Here is a 15079-nt window from a genome sequence, read left to right as displayed (position 1 = left end):
TTGTGTTTACATCTCTTCTGAATCCCAGTCTGCAGGAAGGTTTGCATTAGTTCATGTTTGCCTTTGTCTAGTGCTGGGGCCGGCTGCAGGAGGGCACTGTCTCCTGACTGCCCCAAGGACTTCACTGTGTAGCTGAAACTGCTGCAAAAAATCTCAGAGCTGCCCTCAAAAATGATTTAAGCAGGTCTAATGAGTAAGTCTTTTGACAGGAATTGATACTACTGAGACTGTTCTGTAAAACCACAGCAGTTTATTTCAGTATCACCTTGGGAGGAGGCTTCCTACTAAACAGAGAAAACAAGGTTATCCAGGAGGTGTAGCTGTTATTTCAATATTTAGATTGGAAATCTTAATGTCCTTCTGAAACAAAATATAGTTACAGTTCCTATGACAACTGTTTCCCTCTCGTCTGGAGCATGGGCTAACGACAGGATTTCATTACATGGTCATGTAACACTGGGCACTGTGACAGCCTTGTCATCTCCACTGCGCCGTTTGCTCCTAAATGGCATTTAGCTTTGCCCACTTGTGTTGTGCAGAGCATGAATTGTAGTGACTGACCTTCACTGTGCTTATTGCCTGCCACCTCCCACTGCCCAGCTTCCCTCTTTTCATTAGCAGGCTCATTCTCTACCAAAGTACATTTGGTATGCTGAATTTTATTGACAAAAAAAAATCCTAGAAACTTATTTCAGTGGTAGAAATTCTATACACTGGCATTAATTAAGAACAGCATCTTAACAAGTACACAGAGTACTAAAATTTGTGAGTACAGCAGCTAAACCAGATTATGCAGCAGATTCCTGTAGTTACTTCTGGCAACACACGTAAGAAAAACTATAACCAGTTGAACAGATATATTAAAAGACTTTATTCACAATAGAGAAATTTTACAAATATAAGTTCTTAAAAATTAAGCATCTTGATCTATTATGTTATTCCATAATTTCAGTTTATATAAAGATGATAAGACTAAATGGAATATGTACAAATCAAAACCAATTTAAATACATGATAGAAATGGATATGTATGAAGTTACCATAGAAACAGTGAGCTATTGGGCATTGCAAAAAATCTGTGTATAACCAACACATATGCAATATTTATCTCACAAACAATCAAAATTTTTTTTCCCTGTGAAACAATGTTGGTGCCATTTAAAGGGCTCTACCTCTTGGGACCCAACATATGTAGATTTAAATGCATTATTATGCTACAAAGAAGTGGAAGAAGTGTGGGCAGTGCATTTATGTAACGATAATGTGTCCATGTCACTGTGTTCTCCCCCCTGCCACCTCCCCCCCCAACAATGAGCAATTTCTTTTGCTCTTATGAATGACTGGGAACACAAAGTCACCATCACTAGCCACTTCCATGAAGTGAGTTAAGTGAATGGGAATTAAAATGCACGTTACCTTACTGATCTAACAAGCAGTGGTAAATATGGACTGTTCAAAAATGATTGCTCTAACTTTGGTGTTTTGGGGTTATTTAAAAACAAAAAGGAAAGTTGATATATTCTCAGTTTATGAAAAGTTTTTTTCTTACAGCTGGCAGATCTACACGTTGTACAATCTTCTCGTCTACTTACATTACTTTACAAAAAGTACAGTATAGTGCAGTTTGTACATACAACCTGAATACCAATACCACATCAAATTTGTGCTCTTTCAGATCATCCTAACTCCCACGCGAAGGAAAATTCCACGCTATGAAATGTCCATTTTACAAGGAAACAACCATGATGCTTATATTGAAGTACATGAGACCCAATGCACATAGAGCTGTGTGACTGGAGCCTGCTTTTGAAACAAGGAGAAGACCTGTCTGGTTCTCTGCTCTTCCCTTCAGCTTGCTAAGTACCAGCAACATCACCACAGACAGCTGGGGGAAGCAAACCTTGGTTAAGAAAACCATGTAGAAAGTGGCTTAGAAAACACACTTCTCAAAGACTGTTTCTGTCTGAGCTTTTGTAGTTATTTAATTGAGATGAGGTCTAAAGCAGCACATATGTGTGAGGGGCAGTAGCAGCAGGTGACCCACTAAGCATAACTAAGAAAAAAAAATACTGTTACATGTTAAAAAGAGAAAAAATATTTTGGTTTTATTCCACAGCTATGGTGATTCAGGGGATGGAAAAAAAATCTCCTTTATAAATATTATTTATAAAGAAATACAATTAAGTATAGTCCTCCAGTGGTATGAATTCTGGAGAATCAAAAGCAGCAGAATTTCTGATTTTCAACAGAGGAGAGAGTCAAGACCTCATCCTTGCTTGGCTGGGTTCAGAAACCTGCTGTGCCATGAGGGAATCCATGCTTTAAAAAAGAAGATAAAAATTTAAAAAAACAAAGTTTTGAGCCGCTGTGCCTGGCTCTGTATGAGCTGGCTTTACCTGCACATCCATTTCTATTTGTTCTCCCAGTGCTGGGTGGCCCAGGCTCACCAAGGTGCCCCAATAACTCTCATGCAGGAATGGCCAGCTCTGCCAAGCTGTGCTGGAGTATCAGTGGATCCTTGCCTTGTCCCCCACAGCAGCGTCTCTGGCAGCTTGTGGGGCACGTGCCATCTCCTCTGTCAGCAGCGGAGGCAACAGGCAGCGCTGTCCTTGCAGACTTGAGGGCAAGCTCTAGCTGCTATATATAAAAGTGTAATTAGTTATTTTTGGCTTCTACCTAAGAAAACCTCCACTGCAGACCTCTATCAGCACAGAAAAAATGCACTCTAAAGCTTAAACAAATGTGTTCCCTCAGCTGTGATTAGCAATGCTGGACATGTGAGCTATCTTACTAAATACCATTCAAGAACATTACTCTTCAGAACCAGGTTTGTTCCACTGCAGTCCAATCAATGAATAATGTTCTTTCTCAGAATGGGAAGCCAGGCTTTTTCTACCTGAAATGTATGGAAGTCATCCCATCACTAAATGAAAACAGGTAGACTTAAAAATCATGTAAACTACTTCAAACCAAGTAGAAACAGGAATTAATTGTGCCTCATTTCTTTTTCCCTTTGGTGATGCCACAGAGCAAAACATTTTTGGCAAAGCTGTTACCTTTCTTAATAAGCCAGGCCTCTACTCGAAAGAATATTTTTTAAGCCCATTGCATTTCTGTTACTTAAGACAAGGCAGTGTTGTCAGAAAGTTTTAGTTCAAAGCAGGATAACTTCCTCTCTGAATTACTTCACTTCTTTTGAGGAGGCAGGTTTTCTTCAAGGCATCTGAACACCCAAGTTTATTCACACAGATATATCAAACTGCTTTGTGGCAATTAACCACCAAGCCTGGTGTCAAGTCTGGACCTACCTAAATCTTTGCAAAAGTAACAGAAAAACAAACAGACTGTATCTGATATAATCTGAACTTGCAGGAAAATGTTGTTGAGTGGATTTTTTTTTGCCAACCAACCAAATGAAAGCTACTGGACTAAATATATAAAGAAGGCTAATAGTCCCTTTCTTAATATGAAATGATTACCTTATTTTACTCCATAGTAGCTTGACTAAAGACATAAGAATAACACCACCTAGAAAAGGGAGGAAACAATTGATTCTATTACAATACTCTAATCAAAACCTGAAAAACTAAGGTCTGCTAACTAATGTGCTAAATCCATAGAAACTAGTTTAATCTAACTTCAACTTATACTGCAGTTTCAGAGTTGGGTCTGCATGAGATGAAAGTACCCCTATGTCGACTTCATTGACAGTGAAATACATCAGATACTCCAGCAAGTAATGATAGACCCGCATAAGAAGAGGCTGTCACAGTCACAAGATTTGTCCTGGATGACACACAAAACAAACTAACATAGAACATAAAAAAAAAAAGGAAAAGAAAAAGCTCCTTATACTTAATTCAATATGGCTTTTTGCAACATGGCAAAATATTACAGCTTAAAGCATACATCTCCTCACAGAGGAGAGAAGAATTTTGCAGTCAAATTAAAAGCATAACAGGAAACAAGTAACATGCAGACCTTCTGCTTTTTTTGGCCAAAATGACACTGCAGCCTAACAGAATCTGGGAAGATACCCTATTTCACTTCTAAGAAGGTATTAATCTGAATTAGAGGATTAAGGTTTTATCATAATTAATTGGGTACATTCATAAAAATTTACTGTTAAAGAAAACAGACTGCAAAACACTTGATTAAAAAATTTAACTTAGTAATTTAAAACCAAATCATGTGCCCTAGTCCTGGAAACATAAGGAATGAAACAAAGTATAAATTAATCTTCATCTATTTCTGGTTTTCTTCTTTATTCCCATCATCTTTGTGAAGAACAGGGAGAGGATGAGCCTCGGTGTTGAAGACCCAGTGTTCAAATGGAAGAAGATCATCTTCAGAAAACAGCAAGTACAGGTACCTGGCAAGAAAAAAAAAAACAGGAAATGAGAAATGAGAACACATCAGGGAAGTGATTTTCAGGAGAACACATAATAATTCATTTTTAATTTACTTGAGTATTAAACTTCCTGTTGAGATGGCATGACTGATTTTTTCTTGCACAGCAAAAAAAAAGCAAACCCAGAACTGAAGAGATCAAAACAAAAGTTTAATCTCATTAAAAATTTAGGAGATGTTGATAGATAATGAAAGCATTTGGTTTTTTCTCTTAACAGGCCCTGCATGCTTTCCATGGAAGTTTTTTTTTCTTCTTTTTCTAAAATTTTCAAATGAAAAGTATGCAATATAAGCCTGTTATGTTCTCTGCCTAGTCAATTTGTTTCATTAGTGCTGGCATATATAATTAGATCCTATCAAAGACAGGAGATGCAATGTCTCAAAAACTATCAAGTACCTTTATCAGAAGTAAAGATAATTTGCAGAAGTCAGGGAATTTAGGTTATTGACACAGACTGGAAAAAAAAAGGACAATTTTGCTTCCTGCCACCTAAGAAGAGCTCTGCTATTTCACTCAGATTTTGTAATGTGAGAGTGTCAAGGGTACTAATGATAAATACTTATCTGTAAAGATGATACACAGAACTACTTCACATTAATGAAAGTCAACTTTCTCAACTTACTTGAGTGTCTCTGAAAGGAAGAAACTTTGCTGCACATCATCATGGCTTTCATGATTGTTATACACATCTCTAAGGCCAGAATAGCCGCCGTCGACTCTGCAGTGTTTTTCCAGTGCCTGAAACAGAGATCACCCAAATCAGTGGGATTAACAAAATAAACATGTCAGTTTTTCTGTTTGGCATTAAAACTAGCAAAAAAAAAAATTCCACAAATTCCTTTGATAAAGAGGTGAAAACTTGGTAAAGGTCAAGACAGAAAAACTCTTTAAATAAAAAGACATAGGCATACCTGTCTAATTTCATATTCAGGAAGAGAAGCAAAATAATAAATTAATAAAAAGTGAACACAAACCGGCTTTCAGAAGGAAAGATGTATGGGTATGAGGATTTAAAGACATATGGATTTTCATATATTCTTTTTCTTCTTTATAATAGGAGTAACAATAGCCTTTCTCTCCCAGTCTCTCAGCCTTTGGAAATTGTGTTACCTATAGCTTTTCTGGTCATAGTTTGGTACTTAAAATGATTGTAACATGATTGAACACCATACTAAAGATCAGTCTTTTTCTTAGCTCCTGCAAATCCCTTCCAAAAAAGGAAAGGCAACTCTTCATTTTCTGTGTAAGTTATATGGCTTCTCTTTGCAATTATTTAATTTTTCAATGGGAAACCACTGATATTGGGCTCTGACTGAATTTCTCTTGTGCAGCAGTCATATTTTTCTTTGCTACCTCTCTGAAAAAGCTTTTTCTATTACACAGGCATAGATAGAAAGTCAGGATTTAACACAACATAATTTAGCTGTAACAGTAACAATGTATTATTCTCTAGCTAGTTTCCAAACTCTTTATTCAGTTAAAAGGTGTAAAACAGATGACTGATTCCTATTTCACAATAAAAAGGAGTACATGGGCCACCTTTTCTGCCCACAGGAATGTCCTATATTTATGAAGGAGAAAAAAGATCAGATGAAAAGTATATAAAAGGGCAAAATAGATGCAGTGAGACTATTTAATAAATTTTGTTGCTTTTTTAAAATTAGGTGTTTGCAATAGAAAGGCGGTACCTATGCATATATATGAGCCATAAATTCTTTAAATATACTGCTATCCAATACCTTATTTGAATATTGGTTATCTTATCACTACTATATTTAAAAAATTAATTAATAGGGTTTTTTCTTGATAATTTATGTATTTAACAAGGCTACAAGTATTCTTACTCCATTCATTTTTCCTCACTTTTACAACAACTCTCTGGTATCAGACAGTATAAGGAAGGAGTAAAGAGAATTTAAGATGATTATATTTAAAACAATTCATTATTCAAAACCAAATTAAGAAAATGCTATTTAACCCTAGAAACTTCTTGCAATGAAAATGACAGTAAGGATTGTGGATGGCTGCATTCACTCAGGACCACACTACTGTGAAACAAGGTTTTTTCTGTTGAGATGGCATTGGAACAACAACTTTCAGGCAGAAACACCTGGGGCTCTATCCCTCCCAAGAGAGAGCCAGGAGATAACTGGTTCCTCCCTTTCTGAAGTTAGTACAAATACCACTGAAGTGAGTACGGGATGAGTAGATTTTATTTAGGGAAAGATGCTGCATTTCAAAACACACAAGCTAAAAAAGCAAGGCAGAGGATATATCTAAGCCAGGCAGAATAAATATTTTCTGAAGACAGATGGGACTAAGAGTCACTAATAATTACTGAAGTATTCATCACCTTCCCCTGCTCTAAAGGCTCTTTAAGATCTGTGTTTTGCTGTGAGTGGATATCCTAAATGTCCTTGATTTTTCTGGGGTCCCTGTAGCTGTGTGCACACATTTGGCTTGCATGTCAGGCTCTCCTTGGTTTTCACTGGAGAGTAAGCCTATCGTATATTTAAAAGGGATTTTTCTCCAGAAGAGATCCTTTAAAGTATAACAGCCTATTTGTCTTTTCTTATGGGTCCTTAGGTTCTTTAATTTTCCTGGAGACTTTTATTAAATGACAAATACCCTTAAGTTTAAAGAAGTAATTTCCTCTGGCTGGTATTCCTTCCCTCTTGTATACTTCAACCTGCAAGGAATTCCAAATTCTGCATCTGTGTCTGGATTTTCAACGTCAAACAAAAGATGATGCTTTTTAAGGCACAGCAGAAGCAGAACTTGAAGGATAAGGCTACTGTGCAAGGAAATATCTGCATTCTAAACAGGATGAGGTAAAATAAAAGCAAATTGCATTTACCATTTATGTGCTCTAATGTACTTTGAGCATTCTCTGAGTTCAGAGGCATCATAAAGGTACCTGGAGGCACTGCTATGATGTAAACTAAGGGGTTAACTTGCCCCATGTTTGCCTTCTGGTGGTATCTGATTGATGCAAATATGAAGCATCTCATCCCTCAAAGCTACTTTCCACCTAACTAAAGGAACAGGACATCCACCTGCAGGATTAGTAGGATAAAAAGGCTCCAGGTTGTCAACCATCCTGGCAGTGATGGGCTTTTGTGCCCTCTCCTGCCATTTGAGAGCACATGATGTTCACAGTGATAGGGGTAGTGGTGGGCAGGAAGAAACAATCAAGCACACTTTAAATAAGCAGTTCTCAGGAAATGAGGGTGGCTAGGATCAGTTATGATACAGTAATGGAAAACATCAAGCACAGTGAAAACTGGCTGACAGTCTCAAACTATCATAAAGGGGAAAACAAAGGAAGTGATACAAATTTAAAATATGTGCTGCATTTATGATGCAGAGAGGGAGGCTTTCATGAGCTAAGCTGATAAAACCTTTCTGACTCAGTAACAGTGGATATTGCTGGTGGTCATAACTGCATTTTCTCCAGCTGCCGAAGTACATACAAAATTATCTTGGACTCAAAGCAGCAAAGAAAATTCACAAAGAAAAAAAAGGACAGGTAATACCATATTTTTAGTCTATAAAGTTAGAGAAAGACTTAAGAGACTTGTCAGAGAGTTTAGAAGTCATGACTCTAAACCTGCCTCCTTTTCTACTACAAAGGCCCTGGAAAAAAACCTAATGAGTTCTCATTGCCAGAGTAATGAGTTAAAAGTGGACATGAAACACATGAAGAACAACTTTTTTTGGACAAAACCCAAATGGTCTGATCATTAGTTTCCTCTTTTTTCTTGTTGAAATCTCAGGTTCCCCTTTGTGCAACAGGCACTGATAATTAAACCAATGGCCCTCAGTGGTTGGAGGTTTCCCCAAGGACAGAATGGATCAGGTGCTCTTTGGGGCAGCATTAAGGAGCAAGAGGGAACAGAATTTATGACGTAGTTATGGCAAGCTAGCATGATATGTGCTGTAACAAAAATAATACTGTATCAGGTGGAGCTGTACGGCTATAAACACCAAGAGAGAACGGAAAGAAAAAAGATTTTAAACCTACAACTGACTGCATAAGTTCTGGAAAGCTGCAAGATTTGTTTTTGTGAAACACCCAACTGCACGTTTGGAGAGTGGAAGATGTGCCCTGGGCAGAATGGGACCAGCTGCATCTCCCACACCCTTCTGGTTGTGTTGGAGTCAGATTGAGAATAACCACAAGAATGTTAAACAAGGGACACGTGGGGAGTGAGAAGGAGGTAAACAAGTGTACCAACCTGAAAGAAACACAAACAAACTGAACCAAATGGGTAAAGAATAATAATAAGGAAAACATTTCAATTGTTTATAACAATGTTATCAGTGTGGGCAGTAACAATGAGTCAGGAAAAACATCTCCTGGAGAAGGAACAGTTGGCATTGCTGAAGCCTGATGGGATGACTTCCACAAACAGCCATTGTAAATATGCCAATTATAATCTGCCTGGGAAGAGTCCAGTAGTAAAATGTGTGCCTATGGGTGGTGTTAGCAAAGAAGAAAGTAAGGGAACAGCCTTCTAAATTAGAGGTTTTAAAACCCAAATTGCTTTGGAATTAGTAATTCAGAAGCACATTGTTTCAGGGCCCCCCAGAGCCAACACCTGAGGGAGGCAAACACAATGCCCTAAATAACTGCTCTCTACCTAGCTGAATACAGGGCTCAATGCAGGCATGGAACAATTGTGAATATTCAGGCAAGAAGTTTAAGAGTATAAGCAGAGGTAATACTACTATTCTTTTTTGGAAGCAGATTTTGCTTTACATTTAATTCCTGGAGGATATCTAATTACCTGACTTGAAATAACCTTTTTTCCACAATGCTCAACAGCATTTGCACAACATTTCTGATATGATCAATATCTATACAGTGAATACTGAATGCATTTAGAGATCCTAGTTGCTGTGGAGGGAGTTGGGTTTATGGGGTCATAACCCAGTAACAGCTCTCTAGTAGGGTCCCTTAGGGATGAGAAATTGGAGGGCACAAGTTTACATGTTCTACCCTCAGAGCAGAGCAACCTTCTATAACTAGTTGTGTAAGCCCCTCCAAGAAGGTTGTAATCACACATTTCTAGAAACAAGGTGTTGGGTAAACTGAAAAACAGGATATTTTTGAAATCCTGGAAAGCAATACCTCTGCACAAGAGAGGTCACTGTCAACAAAATACTGCAGAGAGTTTTGATTTTTTTTTTTTTTTCATTTTTCTTAAGTACACAGAGCCAGAAAAATAATGTTCTTCTGCTTCCTGTATTTCCTGTCAGATTTCAGCTAATTTAGCAAGGGCAATGTCAGTGTGAGGAGGACAGAAGTGAACTCCAGAGAAGTGTAATAAGGACCCATACCTCGAGGATAAAACCTGGTAAATCTAAAGGCTCTCAACCTTAAGAGTAAGAGTGATTAACTGCTGAAATAAGGCAAACAATGGATTTGGCAAGCCCATTCTTTGCAGTGCAGACCAGCTGCCCTTTTGGAAGGCTTGTGCTAGACAAACACAAATAGCTAGGTCCAGCATGACTGCTTGAAGCTCAAAGGCCAGTGGCACAAAAAATTCAAATCCATAAGAGACTGCTGTCATTTAGGGAGTTTTGTCCATATAACTTATGTTTCTTGAAAGTGTTTGGTACTATCTAGTCCTTCATCCTGGTCTTTGTCACCTTAATTGAAATCACCTTCATACTATTACTGAAAATAGATTTCATAAAACTTATTTCCATATCCAAGGCTCAAATCTGACACATGTATGCATTTTCCATTCACATGCAGCGACACCCAACATCTGGGACAGTACATCCGAATATGACCCCTAATCCTAGAAGTATTTAAGATGGAGAAATAACAAGGTACTTTTCTATTATACAATATCAGCATTTTTTGATTTTGTCAAAATGTCATCTATTTGGCAAATGAATTCCTGGAAATCTGAATTGATATCCCTGATTTAAAATAAATATTCAGCTTCCAACTGCTGAACAATGTCCAGCTATCATTCAATAGCTCATTTAAAAATATTACTAGGATTTAACAACAAAGAAGTCCAATAGAACATTACCTCAACAGCTTCCCATCCCCACTCCCTGTACTTTGGATCGTGAGTGAGGCGCCACATGTACATGTAGGTCTCTATGACTTCTGGTCGTAGGATGTAGTATTTTTCATTTTGTCTTGTAGCAATGGCCTCAACACCACCATCAAACCTGAAGGCTTCTGGTCCCAGTTTCATTCCTAGCCAATAAAAAAGCACAGACTAAAATAAAGGCATTAAAAAAGGTTTCAAATTATGTAACCAAATCAAACTCCCCAAATTACCAAATCAAGCTAGGCTTTTATGTGGCACAAAGCCAGGTTACCCAGAACAATATAATTTATGAAAGATACTGCAGTTCCTCCTGGTTTTGATATTTTATAAATAATTTGGAGTAGGAGAGAGCTGTTCTTCACCATTGCCTTAAATGGCAGTTTCAGTTTGAACAGTGATGCTAACATTTGCATTCTGGAAGACTTCGTGTAACTAGCAACAAGTGAAATTTTGCCTAAAAGATGAGGATATTTACTTTTCTATATCAAACTGGAAAATACACTCTGGGACATGAAATGCTGCCAGGGTTATTTCTATAAGAAGATGATAAAATCCAAAGAAATTTCCTGTACAGAAATCCACTTTCTTTGTGCAATTCTATTGTTTGCAGGGTTGCATCAACAGAACTGAGTGCAAAATATTCTTTTGTGCATAAAACATGAGTAATACCTATGTTGATGCATAAATGAACAGAGTCCTTCTATTACTTGTATTCAGCTATACAGAAATTGGCATAATGAAAGAACCTTGTTAATTACTGTTATGTAATTGTCACGTCAATTACTACAGTGAGGAGATACACTTCAGGTGCACAGAAATTATTTATAAAACAGAGCAGCCATTTGAAAAGCTACTCTTAAAGCAAGGCAGCATTTGCTCAGAAGGGATGAACACTTCTCACTGTGCTACAATTTTCATTCAGCTTTATGCAAAACCACCAGTGGCTGCCTTCATGGGGGCAAGCAGGGCAGCCAGACTCTGCAACATGGTACTCACGCGTGCGGTCGTAGGATTCATGGCAAGTCCTGGCAATTTCAGCACCCAGCTCGATGTGGTGGCCTGTCTTGTCACTGGGGGCTCCATCTGCTCCCAGGGCAAACATGCCCCCAGCAAAACAAGTGAGGTGTCCCATCTTGTGCTCCAGCAATCCGCCCTTCCACTCGGCGATGTACGTCAGGCCCCCGCTGGACTTTCGGATGAGGTGGGTCTCTATGGCCTGCAGAAGGACACCATCTCAAACCAAAGGCCATTTGGAAAAGTGCAAAGGACAAAGCTGTCTTGTATGCTGGTTGTTTTTGCTCTCTATTGCCTTTGCTCACAAAGTGCAATGGATAACAGGAGCCAGCATAACTTCAAAGTCAGCCAAACCAAGGCAGATGAGCATACATCAGTAACGATGACTAATTTTGCTTCAACTTCAAGCAATTTACAGGGTATGTTTTATAAAAATGTTGGAAAGACCTACCAAATACACTTCAAATTTTGAAATATTTTATTTTTCCCCCTTTTGCATTGCGCAGTTTCAGGTAATTTAGCTTTCAATAGTAATTTAACTTTCAGTAGTTATTAGCCATCACTTCAGCTTCTGTATTTCTCATTTTAACTCTGACTTAAAGGAGGTGATTATTGATATAATTTAATGTAAATTATATGCAGTCATAACTCATATTCAAAACACATGACTCAGTGTGTGCAGCGAATGATGTTAGGCCTCTGAGTCTAGATGGCATTCCCAAAGTCCTGTGCATTTCCCCTCCCAAACTGAAATCCTCCACTAATCTATCAAGAGCATGGTCTCACTGAGATCTCTGGAAAAAAAACCCTAAGCAGAATAAGAATACACAAATCTAGAGGGAACTGGAAGTTGATGATGTTAGCAATGTATGGTCACTAATTACAAAATCCAGGAAGGCAGCCTGCTATCGTGGGAGGAATAGAATTAAAACAAGAGAGGAGATGCAGAAGAGCACGTTAATTAGAAGCCCACAAAGAAAGTAAGGTATTACTCTTTAAAAGAAGTAATGGAGAGGAGAAAACTCTGTCATACATTCAGCTATCCATTAGTGCTCTGGTTGTCCTGTTGAAATCATAATATCCAGAAACAGTACTCAACATGTATTATATAAGGGAAAAACCATTAAAAAATATCACTACAGAAAACTATTAACAAAAAAGCCAGAATTTAAAAAAAATTTTATGAAGAGAAAGTAGTGATTGTAGTAATGCTTTCCCCCATTTAAGCATTTGTAAAGGTTGTTCCTATAAGCATGAAAAATCCTCTCTAAATTAGAAACAGCAGAATAACTGCAGTTTTTACATACTGGGGTTTTTTTCTGCCAAGAATATCACATTGAAAACTATACTTTATTTTCCAGTAATACGAGTGCAAAGCACTTAGTAAGGATGTTTTCTGCCCAGATCCAGAGCCACTATTAGCTCAGAAAACTCCTCCACCCCTTGTTCCCACCTTGATTGCATGCTTTTACTACTAGGTACCTACTGGAAAACATACCTAAATTTTAAAGCAGAAGTAAATAATGAAAATTCCTGTGCTTTAAACAAATTCTGCTTTTAAAAATCCTGTGTAATTTAACCTATAAAAAGAGGAATTAGATATGAGAGGGGAAAGGTAAGAAAACACACAATAATTTTGCAGGAAATAGCTTTCAGACCTATTTGGGCATTCTAACAATAAGCTACCTAAAACCAAGATGAGAAAGGAAAAACTTTAATGACATTTCATTTAACCTTTCAGCAGGGTATCTCCCATCTCACCAAAACAACAGTTCTAAAAATAGGCAAAAACTCTACTGGACACTTAGCTGTTGGATCAGAATTTATTTAAAAAGTAAGCAACCATAAAAATAGATTGATAACTAAATTTACCTATGTTGCATTTTATTTGAAGTTACAACTGAAAACCAGAATGAGGTATTACTGTATCTGCCTGACATAACAGCAATGATGCACTTTTGAACTATATTAACTAGACCAGAGTTGATTCTTGTAGTATAAAAATGGATTTTGTGATACCAATTAGTGTTAGAACTTTTTTTCCTCTCTTTTGGCTCAACATTAAAGTTTAGGATAAAAAAGGATGACTTCTAAGAGTTTTTAAATTATTCTAGGAAACTGGTGTTAAGAAACTAACAAATTGATGTTGATTGATACCAAGAATGTCACAAAATAAAAATATATTTCCAATTGAAGTATTTGTGTTTAGTAAAGCAAATCATCTCTGTTTTATAAATGGAGCCTATTAAGAACTAGTACATATGTCTATTAAAAGTTATTTTCTTATGTAACCATCTTATTTAAAGCTATTTTTATGAGGTAGGTATTAGATATATTATAGACACTCAGACTGCCTTGTCGTGCTTTGTACCATCCTGGGTCCCTGGGTGCCTGATAACACCTTTGCAGTGTGTATGTCTTTGTTAGAGCATGCTAGGTCACTCTGCATTTTTAGCTAGACATGAAAGCTGAGGTTTAAAAGCAGGATAGGAAGGAAGGGTTATGTTCCTGTAGAGGAAGGCTATGTGCTGTCTGCAGTGCTTTGGGTGCAGTTCTGGCAGGGAAATCAAGTGAGTAAAACAAATTATCTTAAAAGGAGAATATGTAGTGTGGTGACAAAGATCCACCCAAGTGAAAAAATCTGTCTGGTACAATTGATTCTGAATTTCATACTTAAAATAAACTCATTTTTGTTTTGATATAATTATGTACTCGCTTCAAGAGACACATCTATTGGAATCGCAGGTCTATTTCAACTTGCTCCCCAACTGCAAATAATTCCTTCCTGCACTGTTTTCAGATCAGGTGGAGGGATGTAGCACCTCTCCTATGAGGAAAGGCTGACAGAATTGGGATTGTTCAGCCTGGAGAAGAGGTGCCTTTGAGATGACCTAACAGCAGCCTTCCAGTACCCAAAGGGAGCCCACAGGAAAGATGGAGAGGAACTTTTTACAAGGGCATATAGTGACAGGACAAGGGGGAATGGCTTCAAACTGAAAGAGGGTAGGTTTAGATGAGACATCAGAAAAAAGTTCTTTCCTGGGAGGGCGGTGAGGCACTGGAACTTGCAGCCCAGAGAAGTTGTGTAAGCCCCATCCCTGGAAGCTTTCAAGCTCTGAGCAAGTGAAAGGTAGCTACAAATATATGTCACTAAAGGAAGCAATAGCAGATGGTACCTGGGAGTGGGGAAAAAAAAAAGAAGCAAAAAAATGGAGACAACCTGATTTGAGGCTGTAGTGGACAGAAAAGGAGGGGAAAACTAAAGGTAAATAAACATTTTATGGACATTTAGAGAAATACATTTACTGCATGTAAAGCTGGTATGGTATACAATATGTCATGCACCCATAAGCTCCTAGAGCCAGAGTAACTTTTTACAGCTAATACAGTTCCTGGCAATTTTTCTTTTTTAGCTTTCACCTAAGGCTTTGCTTACATACCTCATTGTAGTAAAGCCTTCAGCCAAATTACCTTTTTCTCCATCTTGTGGGAAATTATTCCTTCAACACAACAACTGTATAAATGCTTGTGCACTCCATTAGAAACACTAACAGTGCTTTTTACAGTTTGAATTGTG

General features: G+C 37.7%; 1 protein-coding gene across 1 annotated transcript in view; it reads right to left on the bottom strand.

Moving 5' to 3' along the window:
* Positions 1 to 851: 851 nt before the first annotated feature.
* The window catches only part of MAN1A1 (mannosidase alpha class 1A member 1), a 139007-nt gene continuing 124779 nt past the window's right edge, over positions 852 to 15079 (bottom strand). Inside the window, exons 9-12 of the mRNA XM_058020925.1 lie at positions 11485 to 11704; positions 10462 to 10634; positions 5034 to 5149; positions 852 to 4372 (exon numbers count right to left, since the gene is read on the bottom strand). Coding sequence (XP_057876908.1) covers positions 4246 to 4372; positions 5034 to 5149; positions 10462 to 10634; positions 11485 to 11704 — 636 coding nt within the window. The 3' untranslated portion in view covers positions 852 to 4245. The remainder of the gene's footprint in view (positions 4373 to 5033; positions 5150 to 10461; positions 10635 to 11484; positions 11705 to 15079) is intronic.

The sequence above is a fragment of the Melospiza georgiana genome, chromosome 3, assembly GCF_028018845.1.
Source record: "Melospiza georgiana isolate bMelGeo1 chromosome 3, bMelGeo1.pri, whole genome shotgun sequence".
Classification (NCBI taxonomy): Eukaryota; Metazoa; Chordata; class Aves; order Passeriformes; family Passerellidae; genus Melospiza; species Melospiza georgiana.
Note: the sequence above shows the minus strand (reverse complement) of the source record. Positions and strands in the feature narration are given on the sequence as shown.